The sequence below is a fragment of the Lissotriton helveticus genome, chromosome 11, assembly GCF_964261635.1.
Source record: "Lissotriton helveticus chromosome 11, aLisHel1.1, whole genome shotgun sequence".
Classification (NCBI taxonomy): Eukaryota; Metazoa; Chordata; class Amphibia; order Caudata; family Salamandridae; genus Lissotriton; species Lissotriton helveticus.
This window is the reverse complement of record NC_136072.1, coordinates 1,157,414,821-1,157,434,195: the sequence shown is the minus strand read 5'-3', so window position 1 is coordinate 1,157,434,195 and position 19,375 is coordinate 1,157,414,821. Positions and strand designations below refer to the sequence as shown.

Genomic DNA, 19,375 nt, shown 5'->3' with positions numbered 1-19,375 from the left:
CCTAGTGCTGCTGATGGTGCCCCTTGAGTGCCAACCTTAACTTTGGTTCTACCCCCCAAAACTCCAATCCAAAAACTGTTTTACTCATCTGTAAACCTAACACTTCGTTTTCCCCATAGGAGTAAATGGTGAGTTTTCTCTGAAAGTTCTTGTACTGAATTGTCTTGTACTGCACAAAAAGTAACCTGTTGCGTTCACAAGAGTTAACCTGCTTACACATGTCTTGTGTCGTTTAAACTATGCTAAGAGAGTATTTCATACCAAACTAGAACAGTAATCTAAAAATAATTACAAGCATTTTTGAACAGTACACATTTTTTGCATTGAAAAAGTAATCTGAATGCTCCTACAAAGCTAGTGTTCACTGCATTTTGAAAAGTCACATTGTATGAAGAGTTTAACTTGCTACGAAGTCATTCTTGGTTCTAGAAATAAAAATAACAACTTTTTATACAGACAGTCTGTATTCAGTCTCTGAGTGTGTGAAAACATTTCTTGTTTGAGTGTGTACAACAAATGCTTAACACTACCCTGCTGATAATCCTGACTGCTCAACCACACTACCACAAAAGGGAGTAAGGTTTTATCTTCTTTAGCCTCTGCTAAATCTCTGGGGATCCACTGGACTCTGCACACTATACCTTACTTTGGTATAGTATATACAGAGCCAGCTTCCTACACATAGTCTTCACTTTACAGTTCCTACGTATAGAAGTGTCACTAGCCAAGTGATGCCCGTCTTTAGTGTGTCACATGCCAGCTTCTTTTGAACACTTCTTTTGCCCATATTTTTGAGTGCTTCCATGTCCACGTGGCATTGGTTTTGTCAGAATAGCTGAAAATGAAGGAAGCACCCTGTGAAAGGTTTTAAACTCTATTTGCCTTATTTCTAGATGACACAGCCGTTTATTTTGCGAAGATCCAAAAGGGATGTGGAAAGACAACTGACCAAGAAGTATGAGCATGTGTTGAAGTGCCGTCTATCCAATCGACAGAAGGCCCTGTATGAAGATGTCATCTTGCAGCCTGAGTAAGGACTCCCATTGGAAGCATCTTTGGCATGAGCTTGGACTTGGGTGATAGGTTCCATCCTTTATGGGTTCCAGAGTAGCATGCTACTCACAGAAAAAGCGCTTCGATGCATCGTCAGGGGTAGTAAGCGCTATATAAATGTAATTGCAATACAATACTATACAATGTTTACCTTTGTTGGTGGCTATCACTTCTTTTCTTTGCCATCTAGCTGTCATTGCACAACTGTAATATTTAAGACTTGATGTGAATAGATTCAAGAGATCATAGTGTAAAAAAACATAAGAAGCCTTTAAGGAATCTCATGTCCTTTATGTGGGTAGGGTTTGTCCTTCAAACTTGGTTTCTTTTACCGTCACCAACAGAGACCATTATTGTGCGACTGTTTGCAGAAGCCGTTGAAAGTCTCAATGTAAACCAAGAAAGCTACCGGCATGTGGATGTCCATTGTCTTAAGTCGAGACAGCAAATATTGTCAAGCTAAGACTTCTGCCTGATTCGTTAAATGACATTGTGTTGTATCACACATTAACCAGCTGGAAGCTCTTATTTATTTTATGCATTTGCAAAGCATCATGATAACCTCGAGGACTCTGTGCAAAAAGGTATAATGGGGATAGGAGAACATTAGAAGGAAGGGATCGATGCTGGATGTTAGTTGTATGCCTTGGAGTAATTTAATCTGGCCATGGATGCTCTCATGGCAAAGCTATCCTTACACACAGTATTTGAAGGATAGAAGGGCAGTAAATGTCTTAGTAGGAGCCAGCACATTGACCAACTTGGAGACGTATTTTGGCGCCTCATTGTTGAAAGCTTTGTGGTTCATGACAAGGATCTCATAGAGCAATAGTTCCTTGACTGGAAGCAAGTGAAAGGCATTGAGAATCATCTAAAAGAAATGATAGCGACATACATTGGCGATGAGTTGAACCATAAAGCCTTTCAGCATGATCAGTTTTCTTCCTCCAAATGTCTTCTGTGATAGTGCAGGTTGACATTTAGGAGTGCTTGGGTTGAGGATATGAACTCTACGTTATAGGGGGGTTTCATGTTTCATTTACATTTAATGGTGAATTTACTAGATAATATAGTGCTGTTTAGGTATTTAAAGTAGAAAAAGGCAAGAGTGACTCCAAGTTACTTGTTATTAAGTTATTATAGGTGAAGATGTAAGGATTTGTGCATGACTATATATGAAGTTAATCATGGCTCTGGGTGGGCCAGAGTGTGGCAACTTGGGTAAGTTCTGAAGATGTTTGATACAAGATGGTGCTGGGGGTACTTTTTTTTGAGAGGCCATAATATAGGCGAGCGTCACTGGTGTTTGCTTTGGAACTGAGCCTGAATCTAAGTAGTTCTTCCTGACACTTGATGGAGCCTTGGGATTCTGTACAAAATGACTAAATAGGTGCTTCACAGGGGGTGCCTTAAGCACAGGAGAGAAGGGACACTTACATTTTTAAGATATATTCATGTTTTGAAGCGGATTCCTTACACCCTTCTTAGGTTTTTAGAGTATGATGTTCCTTGAAATTACATTGGGAAGCAGTCTGTAGAGCATCAAGCACATGACATTGCTCAGAAACAAATGAAAGTCATCATGCAAACGGCTTCAAATACACATTCTACTTGTGATTGTAGACCTTGAAAAAACTTGATGCTGAGCTATGTGCCCGATTTAAAAAGAAAAAAAAAGTATTATTATTTTGTTTTAGTCTGCATGGTGACATGCACTCTGTTTTATGCACCCACTAGGACCCAGGATGCTGTTAAGGGCGGCCATTTTGTCAGCGTGCTTCGTGTTCTCATGGAGTTGCAGAAGATTTGTAATCATCCAGATCTTGTAGACCCCAGAGAAAGCAGTTCCTCCTACGTGTCTCAAGCCTTGGGATACCATACAGCCTCTCTGGCATTGAATGCCTTGGAACAAGATCTCTGGAAGGTGAGACTCAGCCCCAAATTCATTCACTTTTGTCTGCCCCACATTCATGAAAGAGAAACAGCTTGAGCTCTCCTAAATGAGTAGTTCGTTGAATGATTGTCACACATCATTATAAATTCCTCTTTCCTAAAGAACTTTATTAAGTGAGAAAATTGTCAGACTTTATTTTTATCATTATAGTCGAGGGAGGAAAGGGGTGTGTTGTTATGATCCAATTATAGAGGCTTTGCCTTGCGTGAATCAAGGGCCCTCACTCCACTCAACAAAGGCAGTACATAACACACTACACTTTCTGCATCTGTGTCTGTCTCACTTGAGGTATACATACATATACATACATATACATATATATATATATATATATATATATATATATATATATATGTGTATATATATATATATGAAATCATTTTCACCTTCAAAGCACTCAAAGATGACAAAGGACACAGCAGGGCTTTCTGAGGCTGCAGTTTAATGGCATTACTCTGCACGACCGGTTTCGGCGTGAGCCTTCATCTAGTGCTTACATCCCAAATGCGTGCTTGCCAATGGGCTCCTCCTCCTAGTGGCTTTGGAGCCTCACCTGCATTAAATTATCCATCTTGCGCCGATACTGGGGACTACCAGTCCCACAATGCTGCATTCCGGTAATTCAATGTTTTTGGCAAGGCGCAGTAGTTTTCTTTGAATGTTCGCCTCTAATTCCCTTCTTTCAGCCACAGTTTTCCTGGGGGCAAGATTCGGCAACACAAGTCTGTTCCTCGCGTCGCACCAAGCTGTCTCGGTCCGCCGCACCGCAGCGGCTCCTCTCCCCTCAGTACACGCTTGTGGCAGTTCACGGATAATTTCCAACACCTTGGCTACCATCAGTTCATTCCCAATCTTCCGTGAACGCTTCTTTGAAAGGGTCCTTCGCACGCCCCTTGGGTAGAGCGGAAAATGAAATCATTTTCACCTTCAATGCACTCAAAGATGACATATATCGATAGCTAGATATAGATAGATGTATAGAGATATAGGGATAGATAAATATATATATATATATATATATATATATATATATATATATGTATGTATATATGTATATATATATGTATATGGATATATGTAGATATGATCTTTGAAAGATCATATAGTGTAAAGCGAACTCTGAGAATTCTGTAAATCAAACCTGGCTGCAGCAGAAAGAAGGCTTTAAAACATGTTTAAAATATAAAGCCTGTCAGCCTGGGGAAAATCTTTCTAATTTTAAAACTGTTTTTTTATAAGACTGTAAAAATAAGAGGATTTTTAATCTGCAAATCTAGCTTTGGTGTATACATCTTAAAGTGCCCCTGTGAGAGAGTATATGTAGGCAGTACAACATTGCCAGCCCATAAAAGGATCCTCCAGCACAGGAGAGCAATAAGTAATAAGGATCACAGCTACCCTGTGGCCAGGCAAGTTGAAAGGGAACACCAAAGCTACCCAGCATTGATGCGCTACAGCTGTATTGTGGAAGTGCCTAAAATAAGGAGGGTTGGTAACAGAGAAAAGGAATTAAGAAAACTAAAAACTAATTTTATCCTGGAACTAGATAGCAAAGAGCCCCATGGATTGAATGTGGACGAGGATTTGTTCACATGCTTATACTAAATAAGCTGTAGGATCTGCACACTCAAGAGAGTCAGTTTGCAATTAATTTTTTTTATTTTTGGGGGAGGACAGAAGCACTAGCACTTTATAAGAACAATCACTTTATATTAGGAATAAGCACTAGCACTTCATGAAAAAGTGTAATGCATAACAATTGATAAAATCAGCACGATCTCTTTGGGTAAAAGAGGCAGAATTTGTATGTTACACCTGGGAGAACTGGGTGTAAATATGTCAGCTGGAAATTAATAAGCACTAATGCACTTTACATAGAATCAGGAACTTTTCTTTTTGAGGTAGTACGCGTTTTTTTACTCCTGGTACTAACAAAGACTGAGTAGAGTAAATATATTATCTGAAAGAGACACGTTAGTGATAGATTCCTTACCTTAGAATATCCTCAGTCGTCAGACTGGATCCGGAAATTTTTGCGTAGCAGTACCCTTGCGCGTCAGGCGTCGTCTGCAGCTCCGCGTCCGTCGTGGGCGCCGTGATGACGTCGTCGGAGTACTTAGACGCCGCCTCCGCGTGCTGACGTCAGTTCTTCTTTTTTCTGCACCAGCAAGCGCAGATCTGGAAAAAGCAGTACTTTAGTCACTTTTTGACTAACTTTTTGGATCATTTTGATCATCTTTTCGAAGTCGAAGCGACTCCGATCGGTGCTATAGGGATGCCTGGATTTAAGCACTGCGAGGATTGCGACCGCACGATGTCGGTCACTGATCCTCACCGCCGGTGTCTACTCTGTCTAGGCGTCGACCACGACGACAAGGCCTGCCCCGACTGCCGGGCCCTATCTCCGAAAGCCAGGCGGGAGCGGTCCCGCAGGCGACTCGAACTCCGGCAGTCGGCCCCGTGCCGCGAGAGGTCCCGGTCCCAAGGGAGGTCGAAGGACAGGTCGCGGGGTCGGAGCCACCAGAGCTCCGAGAGTCGGCACCACTCCATCGGGTCGAAGTCGTCGTCAGGTAAGAAACACAAGAAGTCGAAGAGGCGTCATCGCTCTTCTGACTCCCCCCCCGACGATCGCGCGATGCGGCCGGGGGTTCAGGTGACACCACTCCGTTGGAGTCGCTGGCGCCGCGTCCAGCTCCACACCTTCCGGTCCCTGGGCGAGACGCGACGCGGGAGGAGATGGAGCGCTTCCTCATGGCCATGAGGTCCCTTTCTCCTCCCGACGGGCTCCACGGCGCCTTCGGGCCCAGCGGACCCGTCTGGGGCCCTTAGCGGGTCGGGGGCTTCGGCCCCGATGCCGTCGGGTGCTTCGGGCCCGGCGCCGCAGGGCCCCGTGGTCCCGATGCCGCCTTCGGGCTTGGCGTTGCAGGAACCCACTGGATCCGCTTCGGGATCTGGGTCGTCGCCGGTGGACCTTACGACCCCCCTGGCGTCGGTCCGTCAGGTGTCACCTCCGTCGCCGTCCTCGGGCGCCGCCGTCCCCGATGCCTCCCTCGACCCGGCTCCGGCGGCGCCGCTGGGCGCCACTTTCGACGCCGCTTGGGGAGTTTAACTTCTATGAGCCGGACCCATCCATTGACAACCCTGATTATCAGGAGATGGGTGATGAGGAGTGTTGGGAGGGGTCTGAGGACCCTCTGACCAGGGAGTGTCAGTCTCATGAGGACTGGACAGGTGGACTTGGGGATGCCAGTGGTCTGGACACCTCCCCGGTCACTTGTTTTGTCTCACCTCCTACCGTGGCGTCGGAGGCGGGGGCAACCTACAGTGTGGTGCTGATGAGGGCACCCAAGGCCTTGGGCCTTGAGCTCCCCGTCGCGGCCATGAGGACTAACCTCCTCACTGAGGTCCTTAAACCGCAGTCAAGCTCGGCCGAGCCTCTGCTGCCCTTTAATGAGTCCTTATCCGACGTTCTTTTGGGCACTTGGTCCTGGCCCGCTACGGGTTCGCCGGTAGATAGGAACGTGGCCAGACGCCACCGCCCGGCTCTGGGCGACCCATGTTTCCTGTCCACCCACCCCATCCCCGAGAGCCTGGTCATCCAGCCATCCAATTCCCAGAGCGCATTCCCGTTGGCTCCGCCGGACAGGGAATCCAAGAGGTACGAGCAGTAAGGTAAAAAGATCTTCTCCTCCCTTAGTCTGGGACTGCGGTCTTCCAACACCGCATGCCTCTTGGGCCGCTACACCCACTCTCTGTGGGATACGGTTGCGGAAGTGCTGCCAGAGTGTCCGTTGGAGGTACGGGCCAAACTCGGCCAAGCCCTTGTGGAGGGCCGGGATGCAACCAGATTTTCTATCCGGTGTGGGCTGGATACCACCGACTCACTAGGTAGAGCGATGGCAACGACGGTGGCGGTCAGACGCCACGCCTGGTTGAGGTCCGCCAACTTTTCGGCCGCTGTCCAAAACACACTGATGGACATGCCGTTTGATGGCCGTCGCCTTTTTGGCGACAAGGCAGACCATGCGCTTGAGCGGTTTAAGGACTCCAGGGCTACGGCCAAGTCCTTGGGCCTCTCGGCCTCGCGCCAGCAATCGGCTGCCTTTCACTCCTTTCGTGGCCACGGAAGGGGTGTACCCACACGTGCTGCCTGCCACGCTCCGCAGGGTAATACCCAACGCGGTGGCAGCCGTGGAAACCGCCGTGGCGGCGGTCGGGGACAACGGCGAGGTCAGACCACACCTTCCCCCGCAGCATCCGCCTCAAAACCCTCCTAGTCCGTGCTTTCAGGCCCATGTGACGCCAGTGGGGGGCAGGGTTCGCCATCACCTCCTCCACTGGCGCACTGTCACGTCGGACAGGTGGGTGCTGCAAATCGTCCGAAGGGGCTACTCCCTCCCCTTCAATGCGACCCCTCCAGCCATGCCACCGCAGTACCACCGCGTATCGGGGGATCATTTGCGACTTCTGCAGGAGGAAGTTACGGCCCTTTTGGCCAAGGGGGCCATCGAGCGCGTTCCTGGGCCACAAGTAGGGTGTGGTTGCTACTCCCACTACTTTCTGGTACCCAAGAAGGGCAAAGGGGGCCTACGCCCTATCTTGGACCTACGGAACGTCAACGGCTTCCTCCGGAAGGAGAAGTTCAAAATGCTGACTCTGGCTCAGGTTTTGGCTGCCCTAGACCCAGGAGACTGGATGGTAGCGTTGGACCTGCAGGCCGCTTATTTTCACATCCCCGTCCTGCCGGCCCACCGGCGTTACCTACGGTTCACGATGGGCCACGAGCACTTTCAGTTTACCGTGCTCCCCTTCGGCCTTACCAGCGCACCACGGGTGTTCACAAAGGTGATGGCGGTGGTTGCAGCTCATCTGCGCAGGTTAGGGGTTTCAGTCTTCCCCTACCTCGACGACTGGTTGTTGAAGGCGGGCTCGCCCCAAACAGTAGTCAGCCACCTCCAGACGACGGCAGACCTCTTGCACCAGCTGGGCTTCTCCATCAATGTGTCCCTCTCAGAAGCTCCTTTTCATCGGAGCGGTTCTCGACTGAGCGCGGTTTCGGGTTTATCCTCCCGAACAGCGGGTCCGGGATATTCAGGCTCTGATTCCACTCTTTCAGCCTGTATCCCGGGTCTCGGTCAGGTTGACGCTGCGGCTTCTGGGGCTGATGGCCTCCTGCATCCTACTGGTGCATCACGCCAGGTGGCGGATGCGGGCTCTGCAGTGGGACCTGAAGTTTCAGTGGGCCCAGCATCAGGGCAACCTGTCCGACCACGTCCTGATCTCGGAGGGCACTGGGAGGCAGCTGCAGTGGTGGCTCACGGACCGCGATTGGGTCAGCGGCAGATCCCTCTCCCTACCCCAACCGGAGCACGTAGTTGTGACGGACGCGTCCCTCCAGGGCTGGGGGGGCCACATGGGAGAGGCGGAGATCAGAGGCCTCTGGTCTCCGGCGGAGGCCCGGCTCCACATCAACCTTTTGGAGTTGCGGGCGATTTGTCTTGCACTGAAGGCATTCCTCCCCTCTGTCCGGGGGAGTGTAGTGCAGGTGTTCACGGACAACACCACCGCCATGTGGTACTGCAACAAACAGGGCGGGGTGGGGTCGTTGACCCTTTGCCAGGAGGCTCTGCGCCTCTGGCAGTAGGGCGTGACCCTGGTTGCGGTCTGTTGTACGCCTTTCCGCCTATACCACTTCTGCCCAGAGTGCTGAAGAAGATCAAGCGCGACCGGGCCCAAGTCATCCTTGTGGCTCCGGACTGGGCACGAAGGTACTGGCATCCAGAGCTACTCAGTATGTCAGTCGATCCCCCGGTTCGTCTGCCTCTTCGGGAGGACCTTCTGTCGCAGTAGCAGGGGACGGTCCTCCACCCGAACCTGTCCAGTCTCCACCTCCATGCTTGGAGATGGAGCGGCGACAGTTGAGGCCATTTGACTTGCCTCCTGAAGTCTGTAACGTCATTCTGGCAGCCAGGCGTCCCTCCACTAAGTCGGTCTACGCCTGCAGGTGGAACAGATTTGTGGCATGGCGCACAGCAAAGGCTGTGGATCCTCTTGCTGCCCCTCTCTCTGAGGTTCTGCTCTTCCTTCTTTCTCTTGCCCAGCAGGGCTCTGCTCTGGGCACTATCAAGGGCTACATTTCTGCCCTTTCAGCCTTTCTAAGGCTGCCTGATCAACCTTCCTTGTTCAAGTCCCCTATTGTAAATTGCTTTCTGAAGGGCATCACACACACGTTTCCTCCTGTTCAATTTGTGATGCCTCAGTGGGACTTGAACCTTGTTCTTGCGTTTCTGATGTGCGCTCCCTTTGAGCCACTTCACAACTGTCCTCTCCGCCTTCTTACTCTGAAGACCGCTTTCCTGGTTGCCATCACCTCTGCCAGGAGAGTGAGTGAGCTCCAGGCTCTTTCTTGTACTCCTCCCTTCCTTTCTGTCCATCCGGACAAGGTTGTATTGCGTACTAAGCCATCTTTCCTGCCCAAGGTTGTCACGGCCTTCCACATCGGGCAGTCTTATCACCTTGCCCACCTTCTTCCCGCCACCGCATCCCTCTAAAGAGGAAGAGCGGCTCCACCGTCTGGACCCAAAACGTGCACTTTCATTCTATTTGGATCGCACACGCCAGTTCCGGGTGGATGACAAACTCTTTGTTGGTTACGTGGGCGCTAAGAAGGGAAAGGCGGTGCACAAGCGGACCATCTCTCAGTGGATCATCTTGTGTATCCAGGCATGTTACTCCTTGGCTAAAAAGGAGCCCCCTGTTGGATTGCGGGCTCACTCCACTCGAGCCACGGCGACTACAACTACCCTGGGCCGGGGAGTGCCCTTGCAGTACATTTGCCAGGTGGCTACGTGGGCCTCGCTGCACATGTTTGCAAGACACTACTGCCTGGACAGTCCAGTCCGGAGGGATGGCTTCTTTGGCCGTTCCGTCCTCCAGGACTTTCTGGTGTGATTATTGGTTCGCAGACCCACCACCGGGGTTGGTATTGCTGGGGTATCTATTCTAAGGTAAGGAATCTATCACTAACGTGTCTCTTTCAGATGCACAAGTTACTACTTGTGTAACGATATATCTGTAAGAGACATTAGTTAGTGATAGATTCCTTACCGACCCACCCATCCTCCCCGTTCTGCGAACCGATATCTAGGGTTAAGGACATCCCCTTTCAGGGCCCTAGTTTCAAGGCACCAGTTTTTGGTTTTTAGCATGGCTCTGCGTTTCTGGCGCGGAAAAGCTGTGTCTAAGAACTGACGTCAGCAGACGCCGCCTACCGACGCGCAAGGGTACTGCTATGCAAAAATTTCCAGATCCATTCGGACGCCTGGGGATATTCTAAGGTACGGAATCTATCACTAACTAATGTCTCTTACAGATATATCGTTACACAAGTAGTAACTTGTGCAGATGAAGGCGATAAGCTAATGGAGAATTTATACAATATGTTTAACATATTCCTAATTGGAAACACTAGCACACTTTGTAGAAATTGGGAATTTTTCAGTTTCTATCTTTTGTATTTGTTTTAATTGGCCCGATCTATTGTCGTCCCATAATTGCATTATCCATTTCTTCTAATAATTTAAATGAAATAGGTCTGTGTAAATGGTTATGTAAGGAGTTTTAATGTGAATGCATTTGAAACACAAGGAGTGGTATGTGCAACATTGTACATTTTAAGATGGCGCCTAAGTAACTTGCAATATCTCTCATTTTGCAATGGGTAATGTCATCCCCTCGTTTTTCGAAAAAGTATGTGTATTTAAATGTGGAAATAATGTCCGGGCAGGAGCTAAAACACGTAGATGCCATCACTTTACAAATAAATAATCGAGTGAAGAAACCTTTGGAGTGCTGGTTCAATCTTTTGAAACTAAAAGGATTATTGTTTGGGATATATGTAGATATATGTATATATGTGTATATATATGTATATGTATATATATATATATATATATATATATATGTGTGTGTGTGTGTGTATAGGAAAGGTTTCCTCACCAGAACGATTCATGAGAATCAAACGAGGGGGGAAATGGAAGTAAAAGGACCATCAGAGAAAAGGACAGTCATGAATTTATCCAGTAGGCAACTGGCACCAGTGGAAATAAAAGTATTAGAACTTGGCCTCCCCTTCTTTCCACCAACACAATTCGACTACGCAAGCACACATATAGACCTATATAGGTTTATACATGAACTAAAACTGATGAAAATACATATGTTACATCCCAAGAAACAAAGAAAAGACAGCGGAAGCATGACTGAACAAGAAAATCCGTTAACAGGGATGGAATATGACACCCTAAGGATTATGAGAGAACTGGAATAGGAAACTGAAATTGACCATGGTGATACAAGCAGCACTGTAGAATTCTTAGAGGATATGGGAATTACTCAAGTAGAAGCAGTAAGTAACTTTAAAATGTCACGATGCACCCTGCAAACAGCAAATGATGCACTAGACACTTTTCAAGACTTGGTAATAAATGTCTTAAGGGAATTACAAGCAAGAGATCCCAATTTACAGAAAGAGAACCTAACATCAGCACAGCGAAAGGCAATAAAGAATTTAAGGAATGATGACGACATAATAATCAAAGCATCTGATAAAGGTGGAAATGTAGTGGTAATGGAGAAAATAACATGCTTAAATGAAGCCAGGAGACAACTTTCAGATAAAGAATGCTACAGATTGACAACAAGAACGGAATATGAAAAAGCATACAGGATTTCCATGAACTGGCAAATAAATGGAGGGCAAAAGGCAGATTGGGAGAAGCGGATTACAAATGTTTATACTGTGAGTCACCGGAACTACCAACATTCTTCCACCTTCCCAAAGTGCACAAGTGTATAACCAACCCTCCCGGAAGACCGATATCCTCAAAAAACAGTTTATTAGAAAATGCCTCCATCTACATTGATTGTTTTTTTAAACCTCTGGTAACGGATTTCAGCTTATGTATCAAAGACATGAAGGACTTTTTACGTATTATTGCCAATATTGAGTGGGAACCTGTTGGACTTGGCCCGCAGGGCAGGTTCGCCCCTAAACTTTTTGCCTTATGTGTGACCCTGTGTCAGTGATTTTTGGGTCTGCGCACTTTTCCCTGGGTCCCAGAGTGAAAGTGCGTGCGTGTAGCATGGCTGGCCTGCCCTCCCATAGGAATGCATGGGGAATGTGTGTGTCCCTGGTAGTTCCTGATGCGTGGGGAGTGCAGGCTCGAGTTTAGTATGTGTAAACTCGTGAGAGTGAATGCTGCGAGATGGTGTCTGCGACATGTATGTGTCTAGTTGGGAAGTGCTACTTCTGGACATTGAGATATGTGTGCGTGTGCTGTGAGGGTGCTGGAGCGTGATTGGCTGGAGCTGGCTGGCATGCCAGGCTCCAGGAAGTCTGGATGGGTCTGCCCGGTGGTGAGTGGGAGATTAGCATGAGTGATGTGTGGGAGGAGTGTACCTGTGTCCTGGATGGGCTGGGTTTTCCCCACACAATGCTGGCTCCGCCCCCCTGTGGTGTGTCTAACGACCCTAGCCTCCCCAGTGAAAGAAATGGGTGGTTGGGCCATCAAGAGTGCTCCAAAGCCAGCTGAAACTGGTTTTCCCCCCACCCTGCACCTTAGACAAAGGGATTTTACAGTATAAAGAAGGGGCTGTGTCCCCATGAAAATGTTCTACTTGTGGATCCTTGCCAGAGGGGGCTGTTGCTGCTGCTGGGGCCAAGAGGACCGCCACTTGGCTTGTCTCCCTGCCTGGAGACCCAGTGTGCTGGCTCTGGCCCTGCCCTGCCCCTCTGCCTGCCTCCAGTCCCTGCTGGAGCTTTTGATTTTGGCTTAGAGTGCCTGGAGGCGCTCTTATTTGATTTATAGCGCTAGGCGCGCTTTCCTGATGCCCCAGCGCTCAATAGCGCTTTGCTTCTATTTTTAGCGATAGGCGCGCTTTCTGTGGCCCCTAAGCGCTTGGGAGCGCTTTATTGTCTCGCTGGCGGCTGCCCACGCCGCAGATTCACCTTTTAAGTGACTTAGTTCGAGTGCCCACCTCGATTTCGTCCCCGTAATCCCTGCTGCAGCCTGGGGCCGGGGAGAAGCCGAGGAGCAGCTGCTGGCGTCACCCGGGAGCCGCGCTGCCATTGGCTGTGGCTGCGGGAGGCTCGCCGGGCGATCAGCGCCGTGATTGGAGGAGCCCTTTATTTCGGAATATAGCGCTGGGAGCGCTGTGTTAATCCCCCTTGTTGCGCTTGGAAGCGCTTTATTCCCCAGAGCCGGTGCCCACCCGGCATTTGCCCGCAAATCGCTCCAGCCGCTGCCCGGCGCCCGACCAGGAAGTCAGGCAGGCCGGGGGCGGGCCTCCGGGACCACCGGAACCGGAAGTAGGAGGGCGGGAGCCTACCCCGCCTCCCAAGGAAGCGCTGCGGCGCGAGAAACAGAGTGGTGGCTGCAGGTGCAGGCGGGGCCCCGGTGCCTGAAGGAGAGCCCCGCGCTGCCCACAGAGGAAGGAGGAAGCCGGTCCCCAACTGAGGAGAGCCCCGAGGTGCGGGAGCTCTCCGGGAGCAGGGAAGCAGCCGCCCGCCGCAGGAGACCCGGTGAGTGTGGGAGTCTTGACTCCGGGGGCATTCTCCTTTGCAGAGTCCAGGAGGGACTCCAACTCCGGGGGCAGTTTCTCCTTGTTCTCAGAGCGGCCCCAGTTGGCAGAGGGCCGCTCCAACGCTTCGGGGCATTTCCTTCGAGCCCACAAGGGGCCCCGGGGGCCGGATAATTACAAGCCTGCGAGGCTCGAGGCACCAGTGGTTAGAAGAGCCCCGAGAGTCTGAGGGGCCATTCCGTTCGTGAGCCTGCGAGGCTCCCAGCCCCCCCTTGGTTGCAGAGTCCCCCGAGGAGGGACTCCAACGTGCCCACATGTGTCTGTGAGCCCAGCGAGGCTCTGAGAGTGCCATTCCCTCGTTCTGGAGCCCAGAGAGGCTCCAGCCCTTTTGCTTTGCGAGCCCTGAGAGAGGCTCGAGGGCCCCTTCGTGTCTGAGAGCCCAGAGAGGTTCTGAGGGTGCCATTTTCTTGCCCAGAGCCCAGAGAGGCTCATCAGTGCCACAGTGGTGGTTCTTGAGCCAGAGAGGCTCCAACGTTGCCCTAACTTTCCCTGCACCAGTTGCCCAGCACTTTGTGGGCAACTGCCACGTTTAGGCCCTGACACTTGGGACACAGGGCGTCCTAGCCCCAACAAGGCCAGAGGGCCTAGGGACAGTCACAGGTGGTGACTTACGTGAGTTTGGCGCAATTGTACTTTCTATACACCTCTGAATGGGTAGTTTATTCATCATGTGTTCTCTTGTGCTGCACCTCTGAATGTGTTTTTATGCGTCATGTGCTTTGCTTTTACACCGCTGAATGTAGGTTCTGCATCATGTGTTTCCTTCCCCTGCACCTCTGAATGTGTTTTTATGCGTCATGTGCCTTTACACCTCTGAATGAATGTTATGCATTGCATCATGTGTTTTCCTCTTACACCCCTACAGGTATTGTAATACATAGGTGGTTGTTTTCTCCCTAGTACAGGTGGTGCTAGTGAGGTCCTGTTACCAGTGATTACTGGTTGTGTGCTCTATTTTCATATTGTGTGCTACAGTGATTTTTATTCCTACAAAGTTCTAAAAGTGCTGATACCCCTGACAGTGGTCCAGGTGGCCCTGTCCTGTACAATATCCCTTGTAAATTCCGCCCGTGCCTGTTGGCACAGTGTAACAAGATGTGTGTTTTATCTGATGTTTATTTATTATAATACAACGGCTATTTTTATATAACCTTGTGTGGAGTTTCCTTTGTGGTGGGCCTTTGGTTGTTGTTGCTGGGGTGCGTGCGCAAATACTTAGCCTACATCGCCTCCAAGTTTAGCCTTGCTGCTCGCGCCACGTTACCTAGAGGGTGAGTAGGGGTTATCTTGGCGTGTAACTCCCTTGCCCTGACTTGGGTGTGGTGGTCTCTGACTGACTTTGGCGAAAGCCCTGGCCAGCCGGGGATCCCATTTCCAACATTGGCGGCAAGCGGTGGGATAAGGATTTGTGTTTGCGTTGTACCACAGTAGCAGCTGGCCGCACTTCAAAGCTCTACATTTGTTAGATAACCACATTTTGGGGATTATTGTTTTTGATGAAATTCCATTGTTTCTTCTCCTGAAGAGTGTCATTTTATAATTGTGTTCAGTACATTTGTCCCCCGCCCTGCTTCCAGAGTTTGGTACCTGTGTCACTCTTGGTCAGGTTGAGAAGTCAGGGGTGGTAGAAACTGCCTTACCGATCCGAGGGGAGGGTGTGTGTGGATGAATGGTGTGTTTTCCTGGACGCATGAGTGAGTTCTTTTTTTAAGGAGAGTGTGAAAGTTTTGGGATTGTATACTTTTACTTCAGATTGCTAGATCCCTTGTGTTGCACGTGTCTGTGAGCATCCTGTCAAGATGGAATCTCCTTTTAACCTTTGTGGCCTGTTTAAGTACAGTGTGCATGAGTTGGTACGGTTATGTAAGGAGAGAGACATCCCAGTGAGTGAGTCAGACACCCAGTCCAAGCTTAGGGATAACATGATCCTGTGGCAGAAGAGTGACTGGGAGCGTGAGCACAGAGAGAGAGAGAGGGCCCGGGCCGCACACCAGGAGGGTGGTGGGCCTGAGGGGAGCCCTGAAGAGTCTGATGTGGAGAGTGAGTTTGACAGTGGGTGGGCGCCAGCAGAGAGCGAGTATCCCCTAGATAGGGAGTCCCTTGCTGGGTCCAGTGTCAGATGTAGCACCCCATCCCTTTCCCTGTCCCCAGAGGTGTGGTTGGATAGGAGAGAAGAGAGGGAGCACCAGCTGGCCATGGAAAAGCTCAGGTTAGAGCATGCCAGAGAGATGGCGCAGTTGGGTGTGAATGAGCGGATTGCAGAGGCTGAGAGGGCCTTTGCCAGAGAGAGAGTAGCTCGGGAGGGTAGATTATCCCCTGACCGCAGTCATAATGTTCTGGATCCCCCAGGGAGGGTTGAGTCCAGTGGTGGCAGCTATTTAGATTCCAGTATAGGAAATCCCAGTCCCAGCTCCCCCAGTCTGGTACCTGTTTCCCCAGAGGAGGAGTATAGGTTGAGATTCAGGGGCAGTATGAAACTGTCTCACCAGTCTTGGGGAGAGTTTGTGGATGAATGTCAAGATGCACTGTCTGATTGGTCATCGGTTCACACAGAAGGTGATTTTGTAAAACTGTTTGATCTGGTTCTCAGAGAGCAGGTGCTCAGTAGTTGTTTGCCAGGGTTGCGACAACACCTGTTGGACTATGGGTTGACTGATCCAGACACGCTTGCTGAGGAAGCCGAGCGCTGGGAAAGGGCCAGAGGTTCTGTAGAGTCATTGGTGAGTGACTCCGAAAGTAGTGGGTCAGGGATCTTCCAGCCCAGCGTGGTGGAAGAGGCTCAGTGTAGCCCAGCTAGGTCCCAGTATAGTGAGAAGGGTGTAGGGGCTGACTGCCTGGCTCAGTGGAGCAGGAGTCAGTGGGTGGCTGAGAGCCCCCAGAGGCCCGAAGCCCTGTCTCAGAGCCTGGGTGGTTTCTTGAGGGAACACCAGGTTGGGGACCTAGGCTGTCCTGTTAGCCCATTTGAGGAGGATCTCCTAGTGAGTAGAGGACCTGGAGCGTCTGTAACCAGAGCTCCTGTGGTTCTAGAGGCTGGCAGTACCGCTCCGGTAGGGAGGGTACAGGAGTCCAGCGTGAGGAGTGATTGGGGGATGAGTTTCCCAGTGGATGCACCAGTGGACCAGAGACTAGCCAGTTGGGCTAGATCTTCTTGGAGGGACCCGGGTGGCACCACTTCTGGTCTGGGGGATCGTCCCGCACTGTCAGGTGGACAGAGGGCGGGAGATCTGCGCCAGACAGACAGTCACACAACAGATGTGTCAGTTGTTAACCTCAGGGGGATTGCGTGTGAATCCCCAGAAGTCCTGGAGTGCCAGGCAATTGTTCCACCAAAGGTTTTAGACCGGAGGTTGGATGGCCAGGTTCAGGATCAGCCTGACCTGAAGGGTAGGACGACTGTAACCAGTGTCCTGACCGGTTCTTCTTCCAGAGGAACTTCTCCAGGTGGGAGAGGGCAGACCTCTGGAAGGGGGTGCAGAGGGTGGGAGAGCCCACCTCTGACCCCGGTGCAACCTGAGGGGTTAAACCCTAGGTTGGAATGGCGTTCTAGGTGTCCCCCTCGCACGGGGAGGAGGAACCCTAAAAGAAGAGGAAAGGGGAGGAGAGCCTTCCCTGAGACTCCTGGTCCACCTGAGGGTGTAGACCCTAGGCTGGAGAACCAGTGGCAGTCTAGCCCTGTCTTGCAGACAGGAAGAGTGGAGAGTGGCTACTATGGGCCTGGGGTTACTACCCCCCACTTCATGAGTAGGCAGGAACCAGTGGCACCTGGGTGGCCTAGGGCCTGGTCCTGGCCGCGGACAGCTGAGGAGTACCAGTGGGGTAGCCCAGCTGGTCCTTACAGTAGCTTTAGAAGGAACCCTAGGGGTTCACCGTGGCATAGAACAGGAGGGTGTCCCGGCAGTGGCGGGCCTGCGTCCGTGTTCTATCGCCCCAAGCAGGGAAATCCATCACGGTGGTGATTGTTCTCCCCTGCGTTTTGGCTGGAAGGGGGTTGTGTTGGACTTGGCCCGCAGGGCAGGTTCGCCCCTAAACTTTTTGCCTTATGTGTGACCCTGTGTCAGTGATTTTTGGGTCTGCGCACTTTTCCCTGGGTCCCAGAGTGAAAGTGCGTGCGTGTAGCATGGCTGGCCTGCCCTCCCATAGGAATGCATGGGGAATGTGTGTGTCCCTGGTAGTTCCTGATGCGTGGGGAGTGCAGGCTCGAGTTTAGTATGTGTAAACTCGTGAGAGTGAATGCTGCGAGATGGTGTCTGCGACATGTATGTGTCTAGTTGGGAAGTGCTACTTCTGGACATTGAGATATGTGTGCGTGTGCTGTGAGGGTGCTGGAGCGTGATTGGCTGGAGCTGGCTGGCATGCCAGGCTCCAGGAAGTCTGGATGGGTCTGCCCGGTGGTGAGTGGGAGATTAGCATGAGTGATGTGTGGGAGGAGTGTACCTGTGTCCTGGATGGGCTGGGTTTTCCCCACACAATGCTGGCTCCGCCCCCCTGTGGTGTGTCTAACGACCCTAGCCTCCCCAGTGAAAGAAATGGGTGGTTGGGCCATCAAGAGTGCTCCAAAGCCAGCTGAAACTGGTTTTCCCCCCACCCTGCACCTTAGACAAAGGGATTTTACAGTATAAAGAAGGGGCTGTGTCCCCATGAAAATGTTCTACTTGTGGATCCTTGCCAGAGGGGGCTGTTGCTGCTGCTGGGGCCAAGAGGACCGCCACTTGGCTTGTCTCCCTGCCTGGAGACCCAGTGTGCTGGCTCTGGCCCTGCCCTGCCCCTCTGCCTGCCTCCAGTCCCTGCTGAAGCTTTTGATTTTGGCTTAGAGTGCCTGGAGGCGCTCTTATTTGATTTATAGCGCTAGGCGCGCTTTCCTGATGCCCCAGCGCTCAATAGCGCTTTGCTTCTATTTTTAGCGATAGGCGCGCTTTCTGTGGCCCCTAAGCGCTTGGGAGCGCTTTATTGTCTCGCTGGCGGCTGCCCACGCCGCAGATTCACCTTTTAAGTGACTTAGTTCGAGTGCCCACCTCGATTTCGTCCCCGTAATCCCTGCTGCAGCCCGGGGCCGGGGAGAAGCCGAGGAGCAGCTGCTGGCGTCACCCGGGAGCCGCGCTGCCATTGGCTGTGGCTGCGGGAGGCTCGCCGGGCGATCAGCGCCGTGATTGGAGGAGCCCTTTATTTCGGAATATAGCGCTGGGAGCGCTGTGTTAATCCCCCTTGTTGCGCTTGGAAGCGCTTTATTCCCCAGAGCCGGTGCCCACCCGGCATTTGCCCGCAAATCGCTCCAGCCGCTGCCCGGCGCCCGACCAGGAAGTCAGGCAGGCCGGGGGCGGGCCTCCGGGACCACCGGAACCGGAAGTAGGAGGGCGGGAGCCTACCCCGCCTCCCAAGGAAGCGCTGCGGCGCGAGAAACAGAGTGGTGGCTGCAGGTGCAGGCGGGGCCCCGGTGCCTGAAGGAGAGCCCCGCGCTGCCCACAGAGGAAGGAGGAAGCCGGTCCCCAACTGAGGAGAGCCCCGAGGTGCGGGAGCTCTCCGGGAGCAGGGAAGCAGCCGCCCGCCGCAGGAGACCCGGTGAGTGTGGGAGTCTTGACTCCGGGGGCATTCTCCTTTGCAGAGTCCAGGAGGGACTCCAACTCCGGGGGCAGTTTCTCCTTGTTCTCAGAGCGGCCCCAGTTGGCAGAGGGCCGCTCCAACGCTTCGGGGCATTTCCTTCGAGCCCACAAGGGGCCCCGGGGGCCGGAT

At 51.4% G+C, this 19,375-nt stretch overlaps 1 protein-coding gene across 11 annotated transcripts in view; it reads left to right on the top strand.

The window, feature by feature from the left end:
- Window positions 1–19,375, top strand: part of EP400 (E1A binding protein p400) — a 522,955-nt gene that overhangs the window by 162,161 nt on the left and 341,419 nt on the right. For all 11 annotated transcript variants that reach the window (XM_078667964.1, XM_078667963.1, XM_078667968.1 and 8 more), the window contains 2 exons: window positions 894–1,030; window positions 2,791–2,977. In XM_078667964.1, the coding sequence (XP_078524090.1) occupies window positions 894–1,030; window positions 2,791–2,977 (324 nt within the window). The remainder of the gene's footprint in view (window positions 1–893; window positions 1,031–2,790; window positions 2,978–19,375) is intronic.